The 26,236-nt window shown below is 42.7% G+C and overlaps 2 protein-coding genes across 9 annotated transcripts in view; one reads left to right on the top strand and one right to left on the bottom strand.

Moving 5' to 3' along the window:
* The window catches only part of LOC147584190 (uncharacterized), a 70,650-nt gene extending 46,889 nt beyond the window's left edge, over positions 1–23,761 (bottom strand). For 3 of the 4 annotated variants that reach the window (XM_086715511.1, XM_086715570.1, XM_086715644.1), the window contains exon 1: positions 22,851–23,761. In XM_086715511.1, the coding sequence (XP_086571637.1) occupies positions 23,041–23,673 (633 nt within the window). In that variant the 5' untranslated portion in view covers positions 23,674–23,761 and the 3' untranslated portion in view covers positions 22,851–23,040. The other variant, XR_015254479.1, reaches the window with a different exon arrangement.
* FBXW11 (F-box and WD repeat domain containing 11) overlaps positions 23,225–26,236 on the top strand; it is a 120,342-nt gene continuing 117,330 nt past the window's right edge. For 4 of the 5 annotated variants that reach the window (XM_025924911.2, XM_025924909.2, XM_086715246.1 and 1 more), the window contains exon 1: positions 23,232–23,365. In XM_025924911.2, coding sequence (XP_025780696.1) covers positions 23,321–23,365 — 45 coding nt within the window. In that variant the 5' untranslated portion in view covers positions 23,232–23,320. Of the gene's footprint in view, positions 23,366–26,236 lie in introns of all 5 variants that reach the window. The other variant, XM_025924910.2, reaches the window with a different exon arrangement.

Raw genomic sequence — 26,236 nt, 5'->3', positions numbered from 1 at the left:
CTTAGGTGCATCTGGTTCCTCCAGGGTTGGAGAAGTAATTAAGGAGTCAGGGAGGGAAGGAAAGGTAACAGGTATGTAATGGATACATCTGGTGCTCCACCCAAGTCCCCTTTATAATGTTTGCTAACCTCCACCTCCCTACCTGCCCCCCAGCTTTTGTGTCTTCTGCTTCTCACCATCCACACCTGAGACTCTCTTCAAAGGCCTGCTCCAGGGCTACTGGAGCCACTGTGTCTATATAGGCACAGAGTCAGAAGAGCCTGGGAATTTACATCCACCCACCAAAAGGTGGATCACAGCCAGTGATTGCCTGGAGTATGAAAGTAGGAGTACAGAAGCCCAGGTTCCTTGTAACAAGTCAGGGCAAACTCTGAGGCATAATTTATATTCCAAAGTTCCGTTGTGGAATCAGACTAAAGGCCCCCTCCATGGGACTTTGTTTGAAGTCTCACCCTTGCTTTGCTTTCCCCCCACCTCTCCTATCCCACTTCTTCTAGTCATTTTCCAGTTTTTCCTGGGAGCATTTCTTTAATAGATTCCTTGCTGCCAAATTCCCACTTCATAGTCTACTTCTGAGGAAATCTACCGAAAACGTTTGAAATTGGTATTGGTCCTAGGACGCAGACTTTAAGGATGAGATTTTGGAATTTGATCACTTGCTGGCCACGTGGCAATAAGGACATTCTTACTGATGGAAATGCATGTTGTCAGCACCTGGGATGCTGTAGCACTGCCATTACTCACATATGTACCTTTGCTCAACTAGAACCAGATATAGCTGACAGGAGTTATGGGAGCTTGTGCAATACAGAGGAAACAATCATTTAAAGGGCTATGAAATTAGTTTATTGTTGCTGGATGCTATTGATGCATGGAAGAGAGAAAATGACAGGCTCAATACAGATAGTTACTAATTTAAGGCAAGAAATGAAAGTCAAGGGGCCTCTTTTGAGTAGCTTTTTAAAAAGACTGCTATTTACTTGTCTGGAAGGTAAATTACGTTGAAGTCCAGGCATAAGACTGTATTTTAAAAAAAGAACTTTAGCAACAGCTAACTTTGCATCCTCAGTAAGTCTCCCATACTGAAGTCAGGACTTTGATGGGGAATGAGTGGGACCCTGAAACTTGGGGTGATGATATTTGGGAAGATGTACTTGAGAACACAAAACTTTTAGATCCCTTTGAACATGCGGGCATGCAAAAGTGCCCAGAATCACGTTCTTTTGCTAGTGGACAAAAGTAGGACCCTCCCTGCAGAGACCTCAACTGAGGCAGATGTCCTGCACAATACCTCCCTTCTTCAATAATATGCCCCATCCCCTCCGGGATACTAGGCCAATAACTAAGGTTAAGTCTCAGCATGACCGATCTGGGGAAGAGCTGGCCCTGCTAAGGGTGGAAAAGAATTACTCATGAAAGAAGCTACAGGACCAGGCTATTATGTATCAGTGAGAACCAAGAGTACTTCTTATAAGTGCACCTTGAGAATGCTGAAGCAGGGTTTGGGGTTGTGGGATGGAATACCAGTCTGGTTAAAGGAGTGTTTGTTGATATGGGGATCTCTTCCAGGACTTAATGTTTAATACCCTGACAAGGGTCCTTGGAACTGACTCTAATAGTGGGACAGTACTTCAATACTTGGTAAAAATGATGCCCACATTAAATGAGGTACTATGCTGGAACTACCACGACAGAGTGTTGAGGAGGGGATTAAAAGTTCCAAAACTAGAGGCGCCTATCAGTTAAGCATCTGACTTAATTTCAGCTCAGGTCAGGATCTCACAGTTTGTGGGATCGAGCCCCGTGTTGGACTCTGTGCTGACAAGAGTGGAACCTGCTTGAGAATCTCGCTCTCCCTCTCTCTCTGCCCCTCCCCTATACTCATGCTGTCTCTCTCTGTGTCTCTCTCAAAAAAAAAAAAAAAAAAAAGTTCCAAAGCTAAAGCACATCAAAGACCCATCATTAGAGAGGAGGGGTTCTGGAGGCCAGACAATATATGCAGTCCTGACCCAGGTCTTTTTTACAGTGGGTCCAAATCTTCACAGATACACCTAGTGACCATTTCCTTTGTACCCCAATGCACAATCAGATTGCATACGCTTAGTGTCTGGGAGAGCCCTTGCATTACTTCCTTGATCTACGTAATAAGGACTATTATAGTAGCAAAGGCCAAATGAAAGCTCCTGAACTACAATCCACTCCAAGTCTGGTTGAGACACTGATTCACAAACAGCAAACAATACTGCCTCTTGGGTGGAATGATGTGCTAACACCAAAAACGTGAAGGATTCAAGGGTAGTAGTCCCTCATTATATTCCATTTTAATTTACCAGTCTGGTCCATACAAAAACCACAGACGACAGTGGAGTACTGCCAACTTAACTGAGTGGTAGTCTCACTGCAACTGCTCTGTATGATGTAGGATCTATACTAGAACAAGCCACTTAGCCTCTCTTATATAGCATGTAGCTACTGATCTAACGAACGTATTTCAATATCCATCAGAAAGGAAGATGAGAAACAATTTGCACTTACGTAGGATGGTCAACAGCATACATTCACAGTCTTGCCTCAGGGCTCTTCTGTTACCTCTACTGTTCTCTGTCAAAACACAGCCCAGTGGACCCCGATTTTCTGGATCTTCCATGGAACATTACACTGGTCTATTATACGGATACATATTAACTGGACTTGATGAGCAAGATGTGGCAACTAGGTGCCTGGTAAGACCATAGCTCCAGAGGTTGTGAGATAAATATCTTGCTATGCTAGGATGGTTCTGAAGTGCTCAGTGATTTGGGGCATGTCACGCCAGGACATTCCCATTAGAGTATAGGAATTATTATCGCACCTTGAAACTCCTAATACTTAGTAAGAAGCATCACGTTTGGCAGGCTTCTTTTGGCTTTAGAGAAAGTATATTCTGCACTTGAAAATATAGCTCTGAACGATTTACTGGGTGACTTAATAGTCTTCCAGTTCTGAGCCCCACTAATGCCTCAACTTTAGCTGATACCTATGGCTTCACTGGAAGAGGCTGTCTACAATGAACTGATGGAGAAGGAAAAAAACATGGGTATACTGTGCTATTCCTAAGCAATGAGTAAATCTGATGTTTCCACAGGTAATTACTATAAACCCTAGACCAAATGCAAGACAAAACCAAAAATACAACAACAACAACAACAACCTGAAGACACTAGAGAGTAAATAAAGGCAAGTATATACTGGAGGGGGGTTGACACTTGAAAGAAGAGAATAGCATGAGGTGTTTCCAATTTTTGTGACCTTTAGCCTCAGGGTACAGGGCAGTTGGTGCTGTTCAAGGCAGCAAAAAGTCTCAAAGAAAATTCTCAGTCTCTCTGCTTTAAAAATGAGAGAACAAACTTCAGGACAACTGTGCTGCTATAAAGTGAGGAGGGGTATCCCAGAAAGCAGAGAGAGAGAGAGAAGAAGCTCCAGATTGTGTGTATAAACAATGCCTAAACTCTAGTTCATTCCTGAACTATGCACACACAGGACCAACTGCAAGCAGCCCAGCTTAAAAATAAAAGAAATGAGGGGCGCCTGGGTGGCACAGTCGGTTAAGCGTCCGACTTCAGCCAGGTCACGATCTCGCGGTCCGTGAGTTCGAGCCCCGCGTCGGGCTCTGGGCTGATGGCTCAGAGCCTGGAGCCTGTTTCCGATTCTGTGTCTCCCTCTCTCTCTGCCCCTCCCCCGTTCATGCTCTGTCTCTCTCTGTCCCAAAAATAAATAAACGTTGAAAAAAAAATTAAAAAAAATAAAATAAAAGAAATGAACTGAGATTTGAGCTCATGCCCAGGAGACAGACTTTACAGTTTGAAAACCACCAAGTTAACTGCCTGCTTAGAAACAACAATGAAAACAAAACCACTCTTCAGAGAAATACAACAGAATCCAGTTTCTACAGCATGACCTTCAGAACACCCAGGATACTGTACAAAATTACTTTATGAAGAAACAGGAAAATGAAACCTGCTCTCCAGAGAGAAGATAGCCCATGGAACCAATTTTGAGAAGACTCAGATGTTGAAATTTAGACGAGGATTTTTAACAGTTTATTATAACTACACTCAGTGGTATCAAGGAAAATTGATTTGCAATAAATGAAAAGGAGATCATAGCAGAAAAACAGAAGCTATATGTGTTAAAAAAAAAAAAAAGATAAAGGGGAGCCTGGGTGGCTCAGCTGGTTAATTGTCTGACTTCAGCTCAGGTCATGATCTCATGATTCGGAGATTCAAGCCCCATGTTGGGCTCTGTGCTAACAGCTCAGAGCCCAGAACCTGCTTAGGATTCTGTGTGTCTCTCTCTCTCTCTGTCCCTCCTCTACTCATGCTGTCTCTCTCTCAGAATAAAGAAACATTAAATATATATGTGTATATAAATTCTAGAATTGAAAAAAACAATATCCAAAACAAAAAATTCACTAGATAGGATTACCAGCACAGTGGAGGTGATAAAGAGTTAGTAAAAGAAATTACTCAATCTACAGAAGAGAGAAAAAAATGGGTAAAAAAATGAACAGAGACTCAGTGACCTACAGGATAATATCAAGAAGGAGGAGGTAGAGACAGCACAGAAAAATATTTGTAGAAATGACTGGCATTGCCCCAAATCTAGTGAAAGACATAAAAATTGATAAATTCATGGTCAGCAGATCTTAAGTAGGAAAAATATGAAGAAACCCATACTCAGGGACATCATAATGAAACTGCTGAAACCAAAAATAAAAAGGAAATCTTGGGGTACCTGGGTGACTCAGTTGGTTGAGCATCCAACTTCGGCTCAGGTCATGATCTCACGGTTTGTGAGTTTGAGCCCCGTGTTGGGCTCTGTGCTGACAGCTCAGGGCCTGAAGCCTGCTTCAGATTCTGTGTCTCCCTCTCTCTCTGCTTCTCCCCTGCTCACACTCTGTCTCTCTCTCAAAAATAAAGATTAAAAAAATAATTAAAAAAAAAAGGAAATCTTGAAAGCACCAAAGAAAAATGGCAAATTACATACTGGAGAACAACTTGAATTGACTACTGACTTAGAGAGAATGGAGGCCAGAAGACAGATGGAGAGGGTTGAATTGTGGTCCTCCAAAAGATGTATCTGTTCCAGTCCAAGGTGACGATGTATGAGGATCCTGAACTCACTTCCTTCCATAGACTCACTGAACCTATGAGTACAGATGGAACAATTTCCTCTGATAAACACAAAACAAAAAACACCCAAACCAGCTGAATGATGCTTACACATTGGGTGCAACAGAAAAAACTCACATAAAAGATAGAAGAAAGTGAGAGACAATCTCCCCATGAAGCCTACCGTTAGTGTGGTGGCTCATAATCAGAAGGGAACGCAAAACCCCAAGCTTTTCACTGAGGAGTGAATGGTTTGAACTCCACCTCTTGTACCCCAACTTTTAAGACATGCACCTGAGAGATGAGTCCCCAAACATCTATCTTTAAAAGCTAATGGGGGAGTGCCTGGGTGGCTCAGTCGGTTGAGCATCTGACTCTTGGTTTTGGCTCAGGTCATGATGATGTAGTTTTGTGAGTTTGAGGCCCTGCACTGTCAGTGCAGAGCCTGCTTGGGATTCTCTCTCTACCCCTTCCCCACTTGTACTGTCTCTGTCTCTGAATACATACATACATACATAAATGCTAAGGGGGCTTGAGTCCATGAGAACCACGAGGCTATAAAGAACTGAGGAACAACTCTTAAAGGGACATGTGCACAGACTCACCCAACCTCAAAGCCCAGTGCAGAGGTAATCAACTGAAAAGCTCCCAGGGCTTTCTGTGAAAGAGACTTATTTGCTTATCTTAAAGCATTAGCCTAATGTGACTACACATCCAGGAGTCTACTAAAATACTGCCCCAAGATGGAGGCCAGTAGGCACCATTCTTATGCTCTCTGCCTTGAGTGCACAGGTATCTCCTGGAAGGGGGCTTTGGACCCTCATCTGGCACCCTGATTTTTGCACCTGTTGCCCAGGGGACACCCCTAGGTTGCTTGGCCCTGGTGGTCAATGGGACTTATGCTTGTGGGTCCCACAGGTCTGTAACAAATAAAAAAAAGAGCTCCTGGAGTGCTTGGCTGGCTCAGGAGGTAGAGGTTTGTGACTCCTGATCTTCAGGGTTGTGAGTTTGAGCTCCACATTGGGTATAGAGTCTACTAAAAAAAACAACAACAAAAAAACAGTTCTTAACCAGCTACCACCCCAAGGACATGGTAAAGAGGCAACAGACTAAGACGTCCAATCTCTCAGTGAAAGAGGCCTATTATCTTACGTTCAGAGCTATGCCTGAGGGGCAGGCTTCTAATTACACACACACACCTAAGAGCTGACTGTCATCCTCTCCAGAGACCTTGGAGGGCAGGTGCTGTCTTCATGCTTTCCTCTGCCACTCTCTAGAGGTCAATGTCTCCCAGAAGGGAGCTCGTACATGCATCTGGTGCCCTGGTTATTATGCCCAGTGCCTGCTTTTTGAGGCTACTGCCCAATGCCTCTTGATCCCTTGCATCTGTGTGCGCTTGTGTTCCTTGCGTCCCATGTGTCTGCAACAATCAGAGATAGTTCTTGGATGTCTACTATCCCCAGGGCACAGTGCAGAGAGCAGAATGAAACATACCCCCAGTCTCTGTGAACAAGACCTATTTGCTTGTCCTGGAGTTTCAGACTGAGAGACAGGCTTCAGGTTCGGCACACATGTAGGGACCCACTGAGGTACTCTCCAGGGATGGAGGCCAGTGGACACATCTCGGCACTCTGCCTCTGCTTTGTTATAGGTTGCCAGTATCTCCCAGAAAAGAGCTGTACACTCACCTAGAAGCCTGAGTCTTGCAGCTGCTGCTCAGGGGGCATCTCTAGATCATATGGCTCTGTGGCCAGTGAAGCTTATGCTTGCAGTCCTATAGGACTATAATTATTTGCATACTTTAAAAGCTGCTGCCCATGAGTCTCACTTTCAATCAGTCTGAATCTGGGTGTTAAGTGATATTGACACTGAGAAGCTACTCTCAGCTACCGAGAGCCACTAAAAATAAAGTAGGTTGCTTGGACAATCATAAAGTTTTGAGAAACAACCAAGAGCTAGGGCAAGGTTAAATAATAAGCTTCATCTACATGAGGCCCTTCCTGAAGACTGGGAGATGTGGCTGTTTTATGTAATACATACAAACCAACACAGAATCAAGAAGAATAAAGGCATAGAGATGAATATATTCCAAAACAAACAAACAAAAAAAAGGTAAAACTTCAAAAAATGATGTTCATGAAACAGAGTTAAGTGCTTTACCTGACAAAGAGTTGAAAATAATGGTCATAAAGATGCTCATCAATCTCAGGAGAAGAATGGATGAACAAAGTAAGAATTTCAAAAAAGAGAAAATATAAGAAGGTACACAAAAGGAAGTCACAGAGCTGAGGAATACAATAACTGAAATGAAAAATACGATAGAAAGGTTCAAAAACAGGCTAGCTGAAGCAGAAGAGAGGATCAGTGAACTGGAAGATCGGGTCCTGGAACTCATTCAACCAGAGCAGCAAAAATGAAAAAAAGAGAAAAAGTAAAGATAGCCCAACACACCCACATTTAGGTGTTTCAGAAGCAGAAGAGAAAAGGAGGCAGAAAATTTATTTAAAGAAATAATGGCAGAAAACTTCCCTAATCTGGAGAATGAAAGACATCAAGATCAAGAAAACCCAAAGAGTTCCAAAGAAGATGAACCCAAAGGGACCCATACCAAGACCCATTATGAGTAAAGTATCAAAAGTTAGAGGTGTCTGGGTGGTTCAGTCATTTGAGCATCTGACTCTTGATTTTGGCTCAGGTTATGGTCCCAGAGTCATGGTATCAAGCCCCATGTTGGGCTCTGTGCTGAGCATGGAGACTGCTTGGGATTCATTCTCTCTCTCTCTCTCTCTCCCTCTCTCCCTCCCTTTGCCCCTCTCCTCAGCTCATGCTTGCACTCGGTCTCTCTCTCTCTCTCAAGTAAATAAAATGAAAAAAAAAAGTAAAAGTAAAAACTCCCATAAAATGTATAAACAAAAAAAAATAATAAAAGAAATACATCAAAAAATTTAAAGCTTAATGTATCATTTTGTCTTGTAAGGTAATGTATGCAGATGTAACACATAAGACATTTATGGTATAAAAGATGGGAAGGGATAAATGGATCCATATATAGTTCCAAGTTTTCTATACTTTAGGTGAAATGTTAAAATATTAACTCTAGGGGCGCCTGGGTGGCGCAGTCGGTTGAGCGTCCGACTTCAGCCAGGTCACGATCTCGCGGTCCGTGAGTTCGAGCCCCGCGTCAGGCTCTGGGCTGATGGCTCAGAGCCTGGAGCCTGTTTCCGATTCTATGTCTCCCTCTCTCTCTGCCCCTCCCCCGTTCATGCTCTGTCTCTCTCTGTCCCAAAAATAAATAAATGTTGAAAAAAAAAAAATTAAAAAAAAATATTAACTCTATGTAGGCTGTAAAAAGTTAAAGAGGTATATTGCAATCCTTAGAGCAACCACTAAAAAACTAAGGAAGGGTTATAGCTAAAAAAGTCAATAGATCAGGACCTGGTACTATTGGGTTGAGTGGAATGTTTTAAGTAGGATGTGGCAGAGGATGATAAAGATCGTTCTAAGGAAGGGAAACAAAAGGATCGGTAATAAAATTGCTTGTGGCAAAGGAGATTAGAGTGGACATTATAGTAGGAGGAATAGTGGTCCTCCACCAATATTTCTACCCAGAATGTCAGCATGTGACCTTATTTGGAATAAGTGTTTTTGTAGATGCAATTAAGGATCTTAAGATCATCATGGGTTAAGGTGGGCCAATAATGGGTTCCTTATAAGATACAGACATAGAAGAGAAACACAGAGAGAAAGAGAAAAAGGCCTTGTGAGCACCAGGACAGAACTGGAGTGGTGATGCCACAAGACAAGGAACACAAGGAAGCACCAGATGCTTGAAGAGGTAAGAATAGCAAAAGAGTGAAGGTGAACCCTTTCCTTACATTATACACAAAAATGAACTCAAAGTGGACCAAAGACTTAAAAATAAGAGCTGAAAGTATAAAATTCTTAGAAGAAAACAGGAAAAACTTCATGACTTTGGATTTGGCAAACATTTCTGGGATATGACACCAAAAGCACAGTCAACAACAACAAAAAATCAAATACATCAAAATTTATCTTTTACGCATCGAGGAAAACTATCAACAGAATAAAAAGGGAATGGAAGAAAATATTTGCAAATCATATACCTTTTAAGAAATTAGTATCCAGAATGTGTAACAAATTCCTATAACACAACAACAGAAAGCCAAAAAAACAAGTGGATTCAAAAATGGGTAAAGGACTTGACTAGACATTCCCCCAAAGAAGATAAACAAATAGCCAACAAGTATACGAAAAGATGCTCAACATCTTCCATTATAAGAGAAATGCAAATTGAAATCCCAATGACATAACACTTCACACATGTTATGATGGCTCTTATCAAAAACAAAACAAAACAAACAATAACAAAACAAAAAAGAAAAAAAAACAGAAAACAGCAGGTGTTGGCAAGGATGTGGAGAAATGAGAACACTTGGGCGTTTGCTGGTGGGAATATAAAATGGTACAGCTGCTGTGGAAAACAGTACCACAGTTCCTCAAAAAAATTAAAAATAAAATTGTATGTGATCCAGAAATTCCACTTCTGAGTCTATACCCAAAGGAATTGAAAGCAGGGACTTGAGATATTTGTACAGCCATGTTCATAGCTACATTATTCACGACAGCCAGAAAGTGGAAGCAGCCCAAGTGTCAATCAGTAGAGGCATAGATAAACAAAATGTGGCATATACACACAATAGAATATCATTCGGCCTTAAAAAAGGAGGATTTCTAACACATGTTATGACATAGGTGAACCTTACAGATACTATGCTAAGTGAAATGAGCCAGTTGCAAAAGAACAAATACTAGATGATTCCATTTCATGAGGCACCTTGAGTAGTCAAATTCATGGAGCTAGAAAGTAGAATGGTGGTTGCTAGAGTCTGGGGGGAGGTGGGATGGGGGGCTATTGTTTAATGGGTATGTAGTCTGGGAAAACGTTACGAAGTTCAGAGATGGACAGTGGTGACAGCTGCACAACAACATGAATGCACTTGATGCCACTGACCTGTACACTTAAAAATGTGTCAAATGATAAATTTAAGTTATGCATATTTTACCATAATTAAAACATGGAAGAAAAAGAAAAGACAAGGAAAGGAAGGAATCTTTTTTAGAGACTTTGAGGGAGTATGGTCCTGCCCATACCTTAATTTCAGACTTCTGGCCTCTGCAACTGTGAAAGCATAAATTTCTGTTGTTCAAAGCCATCAAGTTTGTGGCAATTTGTTGTGAAAGCCACGGGAAGCTAATATTGATACACTGAGACTACAGAAGGCAAATAAGACAGAAATGGAAACAGAAGACGCCATGCAATACATCATTATGATGAAGAGCTAGAACAGGACTTTGTACAACTCCCCTAGGAGTGAGGCTGGGAACTGCAGACCATGCATGCTCCCTTTGTGGCACTAGCTCAGTGAGCCCTTGTGCTACCAGGTCAGTTGTAGGAGTGAAAGCCCCCCATCCCCTGCCACAAAGGCATCCCCCAATGCCCCTGCCCCATTGAATAGTCAATGACAGCACTCCCAGCTTGATAAAAGTATCTATGGCCTCAGACCCCTCAGGGATGAAGATCTAGGACACCTTTAAAGGCAAGCCACCTAGAACAGCAGAAGTGTTACCGTCAAGGGTGATGGGCACCTAGAACATGTACAGAAAAACATGGGTTCAAACTACATGGATCCCCTTAAATTATATGCAGGTTTTTTCTGAAACAGCATAGTACTATAAATGTATTTTCTCTTCCTTATGATTTTCCTAACGTTATCTTTTCTCTAGCTTACTGTATTTTAAGAATATAGCATATAATACGTATAATATGCAAAATACTATTGACTGTTTATGTTTTCGGTAAGGCTTCTAGTCAATAGTAGGCTGTAAGTTAAGTTTTTGGGGAGTCTAAAGTTATATGTGGATTTTCGAGTGCACAGGGGGTTGGCACTCCTAACCGCCAAATTGCTCAAGGATCAAATGTACTGTTTTTCAAGGATGGCCCTCCTATTGCTGCTGCTTTGCCCAAAGCATAGAGAGCCAGAAGTGCCTGGAAGCTGACTGACTGATCCAGGATTAGGAAAGCTCAGGCTCAAGTTAGGACCAACCCTGGGGAGTCACTTATATCCCGGAGCATCATGCAGGATCAGCCTGAGGCCCAAACCCTACTTTACTGAACTCTGCCTCAGAGTGCACCTTCCCTTTCTTGGTTCCCCATTCCGTAACAGGTTTCTCCCGGGAGTACTTTTTTTTTTTAATTTTTTAATTGTTTTTTTTTTTTTTTTTTTTTTTTTTTTTTTTTTTTTGTGAGAAAGAGACAGAGAACAAGCTGGGGAGGGGTAGGGAGAGAGGGAAACACAGAATCCGAAACAGGCTCCAGGCTCTGAACTGTCAGCCTAGAGCCTGGCATGGGGCTCAAACTCATGAACCCCGAGATCATGACCTGAGCCAAAGTTGGATGCTTAACCAACTGAGCCACCCAGGTATCTTCCTGGGAGTACTTCTTCATAAAGCCCTTGTCCAGTATCATCTCAGGATACTTCTTGAGGACTATCCTGGGGAGCCCAACCTGAGGCAAGGGAGAAAACACCTTGACTTGCCCAGTTACAATCCGGCACCTGTATCTCCTAAATATTTCATGTCAAAGGCTGGTATCTTTTCTCAAGGGGCACTTTTTGGGGTTCCTGTTATTCCCAGATAAGAGTTACCTCCTCTGGCTAGCTGCCCCAAAACTTCCTCCCCTCTTAATCTCTTCCTTCTTATGTTGCACCCCTCATAGGGTACAACTGTAGGAATCACCTTCCCCCTCCAGATGGCTCTCTTGGTCAGCATCCATTTCTTTTTTCTTTTTTTTTAAAGTTTATTTTTATTTTGAGAGATAGAGAGTGAGCGGGGAAGGGGCAGAGAGAGAGAGAGAGAGACAGAGAGAGAGAGAGAGAGAGAGAGAGAGAGACAGAGAATCTCAAGCAGGCTCTGTGCTGTCAGCACAGAGCCCAATATGGGGCTCGAAATCATGAACTGTGAGATCATGACCTGAGCCGAAATCAGGAGTCAAGGCGCTTAACTGACTGAGCCACCCAGGCACTCCAGTCAGCAACCGTCTTAAGACAATCTTTTTGTGGAATCCCTGGCTTGCCCCCACAAGCATGCATGTTTGCCCCTCAGAATTTTGGAAGTGCAGGCCTTTCCAGAAACGGGTATTTTCTCTCTGTGAAAAGAGGGCTGCCACTCAGCCTTTGGACTGCCCACATACTCACTTTTGCAGACAAGAATGAGGACCCAGTGCCCATGTTTCCGAACTCTAGGGGACACACTTCTGTATCTGAGTGGCCCCTGAAGGCCCCCTGCGGTGCACTTGGGCAGTACTAGGAGGGAAGAATTCTATAAATGCTCTTCTGTCTTAGCTGATCAGTCTCCAAATCTCTCCAGTACACCCTCAAAGTAGGGGGATGGGCTGATTAAGCTGGCAGAACTGGTTTTTGGACAACCTCCTTCATAGGCCTTCCAAACTTCATCTAAGACTCTGCATTAAAATGACACCTATTATTTTCAGGTTTGAGGCCACAGCTGAAACTCCAGACTGAAAGCGTCCCATTTTCACATCTTGTTACATAGATAAGGCTCCTTGTGCATACACTTTCCTTCAAGTTTGGTAATTCTGAGCCCCTACTGGTTACAAAGCTCCTCCAGCAGAGAGAAAAAAAAAAAAAAAAAAAAAAAGGGAGAAGCAGGCATACAACACTCCCATTCAGGTGGGAGGGAAGAGAATAAGACCATCAACAAGAGATGCACCTGAATACACAAGCAAAAAACTCATTGGGATTAATGCTGGAAACCTCAGTCTTATAACTTCTGTGTTCTAGCAGCTAGAATCTGGTTCATTAGGAAATCCCTACATAACTTCATTCCTCTTTACCTGTTTTCTGCCAGCTGGTTTCCTCAGAACTTAGGATACTCCTTGGGATAAATTTCTTAATCCTTGGAACGCTCCAAGTTGCTCAGGGCCTATAGAAGGGCCTGGGATAGGCTCTGACAAAAAAAAGTTCACACTAAATTGCCGAATAATGCACTGCCCTACCTCTCATTGCCCCTCATTTTGGAATCTGCTTGCAAGCACCCACCTCATCCTCTCCAAGATCGGAGAACTGCCAGAAAGAGGGACCTGCAAACGTGAAGACCTGAAGTTATGAGGGTTGATGGCCTGTTCTGGGAAAAATGAGGAGCCAGAACAGGAAGTGGAGGAAAGCATAGTGAGAAATGAATTTGGAAGGGTGTATTGGAGTTACACTGGGAAGAGCCTTCCGTGCTACGTGCCTGCCATGTTGCTACTCAGGAGTGAGGAGTGGGACACACAGACTGGCTACCTGGTTTTAACCGGTATGTCCGTGGCTATTATTGAGGGGAAATATTTTCTAAATCCAACTCTCTCACATCTACATCAAAGACTTCTTGGCACATGTATAGTCTTGTTCAAGATCCTAGACTTGAGTCTGGCACTCAGGAAGCCAAGACCCTTTCTGCATTCACCAAAATGATCTAGAGCATCGTTGACTTTTTTTTCCTCTTGTGAAGTTTGAAACATTATAGAATTACTCATTTCTTAAAATCTCTAAATTTTTTCAGCATAAATTTTTTTTTTAATTTTTTTTTCAACGTTATTTTATTTTTGGGACAGAGAGAGACAGAGCATGAACGGGGGAGGGGCAGAGAGAGAGGGAGACACAGAATCGGAAACAGGCTCCAGGCTCTGAGCCATCAGCCCAGAGCCCGACACGGGGCTTGAACTCACGGACCGCGAGATCGTGACCTGGCTGAAGTCGGACGCTTAACCGACTGTGCCACCCAGGCGCCCCAATTTCAGCATAAATTTAAAGAGTCGAGAAGAATATGGTTTTCAGTGTGTTGTAAATATTGACATTTAAAAACAAAGCTGTTCTGTTACTCTTCTCAGTGAAATTTAAATATATAGTAATTTCATGCCATAATCCTTTTAAAATATACATGGACAAGCTGTTTTTCAATAGGTGGTAATTTTATATCCTTTTTTTTTGTTCCTTGAATTCTTATCTCCATTCCATTCCCCTCTCCCGCCACCCCCCCCAAGTTTTATGCTTGAAAGTTTTTTTTTTTTTTTTTTTAAATTTTTTTTTTTTTTCAACGTTTATTTATTTTTGGGACAGAGAGAGACAGAGCATGAACGGGGGAGGGGCAGAGAGAGAGGGAGACACAGAATCGGAAACAGGCTCCAGGCTCTGAGCCATCAGCCCAGAGCCCGACGCGGGGCTCGAACTCGCGGACCGCGAGATCGTGACCTGGCTGAAGTCGGACGCTTAACCGACTGCGCCACCCAGGCGCCCCTTTATGCTTGAAAGTTTTAATGCTCACCTTATCCTACATCTCTTCTGTATGTTATAGTTTTCATTTTTGGTGATCACAGGCTTGGAATGTTGGTAAAAAAAAAAAAAAAAAAAAAAAAGCTTTCTGCATTTATATTATCATTGTAGGGTCACCTGGGTGGCTGAGTCTGTTAAGTCCCTGACTCTTGGTTTTGGCTCAGGTCATGATCTCATGACTCGTGAGAGTGAACCCCACATCGGGCTCTGCACTGCTGGTGTGGAGCCTGCTTGGGATTCTCTCTCTACCTCTCTCTCTGCCCCTCCCTGCTTGTGCTCGCACACGCGTGCACTCTCTCTCTAAATAAATAAATAAACTTAAAAAATAATCATTGTAATTGTTATTAAATGCAAGTGGTCAAACAGTACATTAACATTTTGATAAACAATTAAACATAATTTTATTAGAACTACTTCTTTAAATCAACCAATAATTTAAATAGTTTGCATATCCATGCATGAATATTACTCACTGCTAGAATGAGAGGATTCAGCATCAAATTTTTATTTGTTTGTTTATTTTTTAGTTTATTTTTATTTACTTTGAGAGAGAGACAGTGTGTGAGCAGGGAGGGGCAGAGAGAGAGGGGGAGAGAGAATCCCAAGCAGGCTCTGGGCTGTTACTGTGGAGCCCAACACAGGGCATGATCTCATGATTCATGAGATCATGACCTGAACTGAAATCAAAAGTCAGATGCTTAACCTACTGAACCAGCCAGGTACTACTCAAATTTATTTTTAGGTCACATTTTTATGGAGGTTAGTACTTAAGAGGCTTGTTTATGTAAAAAAGAAAATTGTCTTATAGCAATGTTATGCAACTTCTTTGGATTCCTTCAAAGTTATTGTGCCAAATATTACATAGTGACCAGTCAGCACAATTATTATTTTTGTTTTTATTTTTGAGAGAAAGAGAGTATGAGTCGGGGAGGGACAAAGAGAGGAGGACAGAGGATCTGAGGATCCAAAGTGGGCTCCATGCTGATGGCAGCGAGCACAATGTGGGGCTCAGACTCAAGAACTGCGAGATCACCACTTGAGCCAAAGTCAGATGCTTAACTGAGCCACCCAAGCACCCCACAAAATTTTAAATTATCATTAAAATTTAATTCAACCATCAATTTTGTTGAGTGCAAAGTTTTGGAAATCATCTTAGTAAAAGCATTTTTTATACAGTCACTAGAGAAATTCACCGTCTCAATTTCTGGAAAGCATACCTAAAAGTCTTTATCAAGATTTACAAAATAATTATTAATTATACCTGCATAGCAGAGACAGTCCTATGTACTCACCATCTACTTTATTTCCTTTTTTCTAGGTGTGCAGGGAGAGTACATTGTTTAGCCTCTCTTGCAGCTTCTTAGGGCCATATGATTAGGTGCTGACCAATGAACAGTGAGCAAGAATGATGTGCTTCTGAGATAAGGCAGTTACAGCTGGTGACCCTCTCCTCTGTCCTCTCTCTCCCAACAATATGGGAGACCATGAATTCTAGATGGTGTAACTGTAAAATAGAAGGCTGGCTGACCTCTTTGGACTGTGAATGAACAAAAAATGTGTGTTAAGGCATTATGTTCCCAGGGTGTGGAAACTTAGTAAGATGTCTGCTTGGTGAGGCTGAGTGACATTTCCCTGAATTTTGTCCCACTGTGTTTCTGATTAGCATGGGCCACAAGGTAGTTCCTGTGGGGGATTTGAAGAGTAGAAGTGAAACTGAAGTCATTTTGTAGCCCATACACATTGTCATTGGTCTGCTCGCTTACGTCCTTGGTGTGAAGAGTGTCTGGGTCCACTGTCACTCCATGTTCCCTTACAGCCTTCTTTAGATTCTCTGAGTCTGGGGTCACAATTGTGCGGTCAGCTATGTGACGAAGGGCTCCAGCCTCTGCAGGACAGCTACACCACCAAGGCCAGAGGAAATAAGAACTTACAGGCTTCAGTCTATCCTCATGGGGCTCCAGTTTGGCTTAGGCTTGCTCTCCCCCATTTTATATCCTCCTTCCCTTCCTGACTGCCTGCCCCATGGACTTTTGATCCAGTGTTGAATGTGAAGACAATGGGCTTACAGAGACTGCTTAATTAGATTTAACAATTATATAAGGTCAACTCCTTGTAAAAAAAAATCCCTTAATACACTGAGTGATTCTGCTTCTCTGACTGACTGGACTGATACAGAGGGATAATTTGCTACTGTGGCATCGTGTATTCTATTCTAATACAACCTTTCTTTACTCTTTCACTTGAAGGTATCTTATATAACCTGATAAGTTTAAAAAGGGTTGGGAAAGCACAAATATTAACTTCCATACATGTCTGTCAATAATTGGTGAAATGTTTCTATTTACGTGCTTTAAATGTATTTTCCTAAAAATTGTGAAACTAAAGATATAACTCATCTAAAATCTATTATTGACAAAGCCAGTCTACACTACCAAACCAGTCAGCCAAAAAGACTGTCAGATAAAGTCTAGCTTTGTTTTTCAGTTCAAATAAATGTGCTAATATGTATGTTTATGATAACTACCTTGTTTTTAATTCTATAGATAGATGGATAAGGCATGGAGCCTAGTCATACGGATAAACAGGCTGCTGCTATCTTCAAAAAAATTTTTTTAATGTTTACTTATTTTTGAGAGAGAGACAGAGAGACAGACAGACAGAGTGTGAGTGGGAGAGGGGCAGAGAGAGAGGGAGACACAGAATCTGAAACAGGCTCCAGGCTCTGAGCTGTTAGCACAGAGCCAGACGCAGGGCTCGAACCACAAACTGTGAGATCATGACCTGAGCTGAAGTCAGACGCTTAACTGAGCCACCCAGGCGGCCTGGCGGCTGCTATCTTTACTACTTCTTACTGCTGTTCTCTTTCCTAGAGTTTCACAAGATTTTCTCTTAAGAGAACTGCATTCTTTGGGCCACCTGAGTGTCTCAGTAGGTTCAACTTCCAACTCTTGGTTTCAGTCTCCTGGTTTGTGGGATTGAGCCCCAGGCTGTACTCTGTGCCTACATCACAGGGTCTGCTTGGGATTCTCTCCCCTTCTCTCTGCCTCTCCCCCATGCGTGCTTTCTCTCTCTCTCTCTCAATAAATAAATAAATAAACTTAAAAAAACCTCTCCAGATTAAACAAACAAACAAAAAGAACTGCATTCTTTGACTTTAGTTGCAAATGAGTTAAGTCAAAATTTCAGTGCAGGGTGCATGGCGTTCAGTCGGTAGAGCATGTGACTCTTCATCTTGGGATCATGAGTTTGAGCCCCATGCTGGATGAAGAGATTACTTAAAAAAAAAAAAATAAAAATAAAAATAAAAAAAAATATTTGAAAAAGGGAAGGGCATGTGATTCGCTCAGTTGGTGGAGCATGTGACTCTGATCTTGGGGTTGTGAGTTTGAGCCCCATGTTGGGCATAGAGTTTACTTAATAAAAAAAATAATAAACTTAAAAAAAATTCAGTGCAGTATCCCTCTCTATAGTAATGTATCTGAATCAAAAAAACCCATCACAGGTCAAAATATACCATTTTAAAATGCCACTCTTTGTCTTCAAAGGTATTCATAAGAAAGGGAAAGACATAAAACCCTCCCAAGGGTTTATGGTGCCTTGATTAAAAGAGAACTCATGGGAGTCCAATACTTTGAATTAGCATGCATACTCTCTCTCTTTTGCATCTCTATTAGTTATCTATTGCTGTGGAACAAATTAACTCAAAATGTAGCAGCTTAAAGTAAACATTATTGAGGTACCTGGGTGGCTCAGTAGGTTAAATGTCTGACTCTTGATTTCTGCTCAGGTCATAATCTCCTAGTTTGTAAGTTTAAGCCCTGTGTCAGGCTCTGTGCTAACACAGTTTGGAATTCTCTGTCTCCCTCTCTCTCTTCCTCTCTCCTGCTCATGCGCTCTCCCTCTCTCTCTCTCTCTCTCAAAAATGCAAAAGAATGAAACTGGACCATTTTCTTACACCATACACAAAAATAAACTCAAAATGGATTAAAGACCTAGATGTGAGACCCGAAGCCATAAAACTTCTAGAAGAAAATATAGGCAGTAGTTTCTTTGACATCAGCCTTAACAACGTTTGTCTAGATATGCCCCCTCAGGCAAATGAAACAAAAGTAAAAATGCAATATTAGGACTACACTAAAATAAAAAGCTTTTGTATATCAAAACGAAATGAAAAGGTAACCTACTGAATAGAAGATATTTGTGAATGATGTATCCAATAAGGGGTTAACATCCAAAATACAGAAATAACTTAAGCAACTCAACACCAAAAATGTTCGATTAAAAAATGGGCAGATGACCTGAACATTTTATCCACAAAGACATACAGATGGCCAACAGACCCATGAAAAGACGCTCAACATCATTAATCATCAGGGAAATGCAAGTCAAAACCACAATGAGATATCATCTTACGAGACCAGGGCTCTAACCCCTGAGCTACGGAGCATCACAATGAGATCTCATCTTAACACCTGTCAGAATGACTAGTATCAAAAAGAAGAAATGACAAGTGTTGCTGAGTATGTGGAGAAAAAGGAACCCTTGTTCACTGTTAATGGGAATGTAAATTGGTGCAGCCAGTGTGGAAAACGGTATTAAGGTTCCTCAAAAAATTAAAAATAGAAATACCATATGATCTAGTACTCCACTATTGGGCATTTACCCAAGGAAAATGAAAATACTAACCTGAAAAGATACATGCACCCCAATGTTACTGTAGCATTTACAAAGCCAAAATATGGAAGCAACCTACAAGTCCATTGATTGAGGAATGTTAAAAGAAGACGTGGTATGCATACACAGTGGGATATTATTCAGCCACAAAGAGAGTGAGATCTTGCCATTTGGGACAGTATGGATGGACCTAGAGGGTATTGTGCTAAGTGAAAGAAGTCAGACAGAGAAAAAAACCAAGTACCAGATGATTTCACTTATACGTGGAATCTAAAAAACAAAAGAAACAAAAAGCAGAAAAAACTAGTAACTAGGAACAGGGCATCAAGTACTAAGGGGCAAAGACAACTCTAAATAAACAGCAGTCATAAGGAGCAACCATTACCTTTAGGGCTGATGCAGAGAACCTGAGGAAGAAACTTGGAGAAGCCTTCCACCCCCACAGCTAGGCTGAGATTCAGACCTTACTGGCAAGATGGTTAATTGTGACCCATTGGATGGTGACATTTGCTGAAGTGCTCCAGGTTAGGGCTGGCGAGCAGGAAACTTCCCACTGAGGTTGTCACTGAGTTCACTGGGAAGCCACCCTATGACTGTCCCAGCCACCCATGTATATGTGTTGGGGGGCTGGTTTGGATATGGTTCTGCAAACCATTTGCTGCTGTATACCACAAAAGCAAGAAGGAAAATAAAGTATATTGGAATTAGGAAGATCCTCCATCTGCTTGTGTTCCTCTAGGAACATTGTGCCAGCAGGCAGAGGAGAGGGGAAACATTCAGAGGGTCCCACTCCTGTGTTTCAAAGTATGTAAAAGAACTTGGAACTGAGAGGCTATTAATTGATAACAGGTTCACGTAAGTTCTGCTGCACAAAATTAATGTATTTTATTATGAAGTGTTCTCCTAGACCCCACTGTGTGTGTTATATTACATATACTGCACGTGTACCATACTGTCTTTGTACAATCTAAACAATTTTGAATTCTGAATACGTTTCAGACCTTAGGGTTTTGGTTAAGGGATTGTGGACCTGACCACCTTGTTGTTAGCAGGTCTTGTAAACCCCAAAGCAGAGCTATCTGAAAAACTGAAATATGCCTCAAGGCCTTCTGCCTTTATTGATGACCAAATGTAATCACCAGCTGGCTTCAAGCCTGAAGCAATAAAAATACCTGAGAACCTGAGTTCTTGTTTGACTAAAGTGATAAGCCTTGGCTCAGCTTGTCTCTCGTATAGCTGGGGTAAGGCTTCTATCAATATAAGACTTTTTAAATTCCTTGAGCTCCTGGAATTTGACCCAATAGTATTTTTTTCCTCTTACAGTAGAATATGGTTTTAATAAAAAGATAGAAACCTTGAGTTATCTCCATTATAGTTCTAACGCCAAGGGCTGCAAACTCAAATATCTCTATGGGTTAGGCATGCAATTTAAATGAGTGGAGCCTGCAGACAGAAGACAACAGGGGGCAATGGTGACAGTGGAAATCTATAGAGCACATGCTTCCTATAAAGAAGTTAGTTGCTACTTAACCATTGCATATTGTTGCCATGTATATCCAATATAGTCAGATTCTCTAATATTTCAAGATAAGATGGAAATTCAGACTTTGTGAAAATGTCAAATTTTAAAACGATAAATAGGGTGTAGGATAAACATACATATTGGGGAATACAGCTTGTGACTCCTACCCTCACCCTATGTGCCAGGTCCTGTGGCAAATGCTGGGAACTCAGAGGTCTTGGTTGGCTGTTACACTGGTAGTCCCAGTGAACCATGATTGCTTGTGAACAAGCTTGCATAGTCCCTTTCCACATTCACTCTGGGTTTGGCTCTATGACTTGCTTTGGCCAACGGGACATTAGCAAGCGTGGTGCAAAGAAAAGCTTGATAATCATTTGCTCATTGGGGCTCATCTTCTTGGAAGCCAGTCACCGTGCAGAACTTTGAATAAGACACCAGGTGGAGAAGACAGGCCTGAGAGGATGAGAAGCTATTTTGATGAGCTCCCAGCTGATTGCAGTCTCTATGAGTAACCTCAGCTTATACCATGTGGGCCCAGCTGAGTCCAGTTGACCCACAGAATTGTAAAAATAAACCACCGTTTTTAAAGTTACTAAGTCTTGGGTGTGGTTTATTATTATACAAAAAGGTAAGTGAAACAGAGGTCATTTATCCTAACTCCTGTTTTACTAATGAATGTCCCAATGCCTAGACAGGGGAAGGGTTCTAGTTAAATTCAGACAGCAAGTTAGTGGCAGTAACTTTCCAATTCTGTGCTCTCTTTTCCTACTGCTTTTAATTCCTTTGGTGGAAAGCACCAAAGGACTATGAAACTTCAAACTCTACCAGTGTGGAACTTACACTGTGCCCTGCATGCATACAAATTACCGTAATAACTTGATCCTTAGAAATAGAAAGATTTCTAGGTCATCAAGTCCCCTCACTTTACAGGTACAGAGAATGCAAAACACTAGAGAAAGAGAAAAGCAGCCTCTGATATTTAGTTGTAATGCTACTAGATGATAGCTAGCCCTCTTAGGTAGACCTTGTGCTCTCCTGTTGAACACAGTTTGGCAGAATGTAAACATCAGATGAGGCCATTCTCTGACCATGGATAGATCAAGACAAAGACAAGATCGCTCCTTAGTTACATTTGAAAGCAGATAAAACATGAACATTGTCCAAACCACAAAAAATGACCAAACATCCGTCATCTTGGCTAATGAGGGGTTTCTGCTTCTTTACCAATTACAGCTGCAACCTCAATCTAGTGTTCCCGTGTTCTAGGAAAAACTGAGATGCCCCATCATAGAATTACCCCCACTTCCTGATAGCATCTGATCCACAGTAAAGCCCCACTTCCTTACACCCTCTCCCAAATCACCTAACAACTCTTACTTATGATTTTTCATGGTGGATATTCTCCCTCATTGCAACCAGTAATTAGCCCAACTTGTTCAATCAGCGTGTCCCTAGTGGTCTTTGGTTAGTGACCACTGACAGACCTGACAAAGTTCATACAGAGGTGAAGGCAGAATTCAGTAGGAGTCTCCAGGTCTCCAGCTGTGGTCCTTCTTAGCGCCCACTCTTTTGGTTAATGTTTTTCCACCACTAGAATTAAACTCCATGATAACCGAATCCTTCCCTGTAACGTTCGGAGCTGATTTCCAGTGCCTAGACTGGTACCCGGCAGAGGCTGGAAGTTTAAAAAATAAGTACTTTCTGAACGAATGACAAAGAGGGGCCCAATATGCACAGGTTCCCTTTCATTTCTCTGCTCTTCCCAGTTCGTGGTGCGTACAGACAGCACCAATTGTTCATCTCCATAAACCCACTTTCCCCAATTAAATTTCCAAACCTCTCACTCCTGGGATGCCCAAACTCTCAGAGCCTCCTCCCTTGCCTGAGCTTCTTTCGCTGGCTGGCACCCTCCCACACCTGAGCGCCAGGGCTTCCTAACGCACCTAGAACCCACCTGTCTCCAACATCTGTCCCTATCACCAGCGGCTCGCCCACCAGCCTCCCCGCTAGCTAGGAGTCCTGTGGACACTGCGGTCGAGTGCGCATGTGCGGAAATCGGTCCACACGCAAGATTTCTGACGAGTGAAGAGTTACCTCGGAGTTTCCGTCCCGGTCCGAAGCGCCTGGGGCTGCCAGGAAGTCAGGGGAAACTAGCCGGAAGGAGAGTCCGCGCGAGGGCTTTCTGGGATATGTAGTTGTGGCGCTCCTGAGGCCCTGTTTTGAAGGAGCCCTTCATTCTTTAGGTTTGCACGTGCCACTTTCAAAGTCCAGTGCTACTTTCGGCTCAGAATTCAGCTTCGGGGTGCCAAGAGAGATTAGCCTGGTGTTGGCTTCTCGTTCCCACAACGCTCTGCGGGCTCCCCGGCGCCTGCTGGGAGCTGTAGTCCTCGATCGGCGTACTGCGTTCGCCGAGGGGGAGGGCGGAGCTGCCGGCGGCCCGGGCGGGCTGGCAGCTAGAGTGGGTACGATAGCCGCCTCCGCCTCTGCCGCCTCCGCCGTCGCCTCCTCCGCCCGGGCCGTTCGCTGCTGCGCGGGGAGAGCGAGGCGGGGCCGCCGGGGCCGCCATGGAGCCCGACTCGGTGATTGAGGACAAGACCATCGAGCTCATGGTGAGTGCGGCCCGCTGGACCGTTCTTCCGTCCGACCGGCCCCGGGCGGGCCTGCCCACCTCAGCGTCCGGCGCGAGGCCGGCTCCGGCCCTTCCCCGCCGCCGCGGCCCCGACCTGGGCCCCCCGCCTTCCCTGGCCTCGGGGCCGGCGCGGTTCCTCCAGATCCCTCGAGATCTCAGGCCGGACCTGGCCCGGCCCCCTCCATGCTTCTCGGTTCTCATTCCTTCCTCTGTCCTATATCCGGGCCCGTCTCTCGAAGGACCCTCGCTCGCTTCTGCTGTGGCCTTAGCGCACACTCGGTCTAGCATCTCATTCTCCTTCTCTTAGAAGGGGATTTTTTTCTCTATTTCTCCGGCCCAGGCCTGCACCGCTCTTGCAAGCCCCACTCAGGCCGAGTGAGATGGTGGTGGGAGGGGGGTTAGGAGGAGACGGGTCAGGGCCTCGGTCTCCGCGTCCTAGTAGGGGTCTCAGCACCCTCTCCCCAGCGTAGGGCTGTGTGGATGCCGGGATAGGCCCTACAGGGGTGGAGGTGGGAGCTGTGGGGTTTGTAGATATGACGTATAAGGGGCCTCTTTCCCGGGCCCCTGTGGTGTCCGGCTTCTCGGACAAAGGGTTTCCTACTCCGCGATGAGGGATGTTTGCATAGCAAGGCCCCAGGTACTCCGGATTCCATCTCCCAGGAAAGGGAAACTGTAACTTCATGTTTTTCGGCGCTGCTTTGGGAAAATTGGGGAGGAGCGGGGTAGGGTTGTCCTCATCACTGCCGCCAGTTCTTTCTTATTAAAAAAAAAAAAAAAAAAGAGAGAGAGAGAATCCTAGGCCCCTGGGGAAGCGATCACTCTTCTGTTACTAGCCATTGGTAGCCATGCCAGACTCCCTGGCCCTACGGACACCCCAACCGCTTTCCGCCTTAGGACTTGGAGCCAGAAGGGGTTTTTGGAGACAGGACTGTGAGAGAGTGGTTACCAGAAGCGAAGAATTTGCTGCTTGGTGGATGGATTGGTGGAAGAAAAGAAACATGGCAGCTATTACCTGCCAATTTGAACATTGGGGGAATCAAACTGGGCTTTGGAGAGTTGGGAGGAGGAAGTCTTCAGGGTTTCTTTCCTGTGGAAACCTTGACAGTTTCTTTCTATCTCTCCTAACACAGTAACCACCTCAACCCCAGGGTTGAGAGGGAAGATGAAAGAATCTACTTAACCCAGCACAATGTTTTCCTAGCCAGATTTTCTCCAGTGTGAAATGTTTATTGAGTCAGTGATTCCACTGGGTAGGGTCGGTGACATCAGAGCCACTTCCCCCATTTAATGCTATAAATAATAAATGGTGACACTGAAAGTCTGTTGGATAGCTGCATGGTTTCTGTGGATGATGGTATCTGGGGAGTTGAGCTGCATGTTTTAAAAATGGAAGTACAGTAGCGTAAATACACAACTTAATATTTGCTGTCCTTTGCATAATTCACAGAACTAGACCTCTCCAGTATTCTTTAAAACTAGAAGGAAAAAAAAAAGCTTTGGTTGTTCCTGCTTTGGGCTCGTGTGCACACGTGTGCTTGCTTTTTCAAGGATGTTGTCACTTGTGAGTTTTTCTTTGATTTTCATGTAGTAAGTAACTTTTCCTTTTTCAGTATAATTTATCAAACTATCGTAGTCAAGCCTTTGTATTCTGAAAATTTTGTAGTGGGTTATTTTGGTAAATATCTTCATTGGGATTCCACATATAGTACATCCGTATTCTTATGGATGTACAATACAAACACTTAAACTGGAGGAGTACTTCATATTGAAAAATTGTAACTTGGTGCCTCTTTGAAATTGGCTGTTCTGTGCTCCTTCCATTTTCATTCATTTAAAAAATGACTAAAATGTCTTTATTTTCAAAAGACTTAGAAGAAATACTGCATAATTCATTTAGTGTTTTTGAGTGTATGGTAAAAAAAAAAAAAAAAAAAAAAAAAAACTCTGCCCTAAATTTGTTGGTTCCCCATGCTCATAACTTAAAGTTTTGATTATACATGATTGTACTTGTCTGTGATCTGAAAAGATATTTCAGCCTTTCAAGGACGTTATATACTGGAATTCTCAGAAAATTTAACAAAGAGAGCAATTTTGAAATGGCTTTTCATATACGGATTTTGATATTCTCTCAAAGGGATACCAGTTAAGACTCTTAGGCAACCCTTTTCATAAACATGTATGTATTTATTGTAGTGGATAGTGCAGGTATTTAACAACTGATTTAGTAAATCCAGGATTGGATGTAGGAATGATAATGCCTTAAAATCTAATTGCATGTGTCTCTCTGTATTCGCTGCATTTTAATTACAGTTTCCAGAACTAGGTTAAAAATACTTTTTACGTTGGTTCTAAAATAACATGATTGAAAGAAAGGAATGGGTTAAACTGATGGTATGTTAAGAGCCTAAAGCATGAAATATTTTTAGATTTTTATGAGTCAGCTTCAATACTCAAATATTTGTGATTGTGCTGCCTGTACCAGTTTGGTACTTAATGGTTAACAGGATAACTTTCATTTGATATTCCAGAGAGTGCTGTATTAAAGACAGGAAACAGACTTTTGGGATATCTCCAGTTTCTTAATCTTCATCCTTCCACTTCTTTTGATTTTGATTCTTTTTCTTTTTCTTTTTTCCCTTGTGTTTTTGTTTTTCTTTTTAGTTTGCTAGGAAATAAAGCTGGTGATAGCCCAATAATTAAATCTCCAAAATATAACCTCCCTTTGTGACTCCTATCTCTGCCTAAGGCTGGGTCCACAAAGAATGCTTCTCCAAGTGACCTACCTCATAGGGTTCAGTCTTTAATATAGACTATAAACTCTTGATTGAGACAACTGAATTTATAATTGCTG

Source organism: Puma concolor, chromosome A1, assembly GCF_028749965.1.
Source record: "Puma concolor isolate L17-30 chromosome A1, mPumCon1.1.hap2, whole genome shotgun sequence".
Classification (NCBI taxonomy): Eukaryota; Metazoa; Chordata; class Mammalia; order Carnivora; family Felidae; genus Puma; species Puma concolor.
The sequence above is the reverse complement of the archived record's forward strand: the minus strand, read 5'-3'. Positions and strand labels throughout refer to the sequence as shown.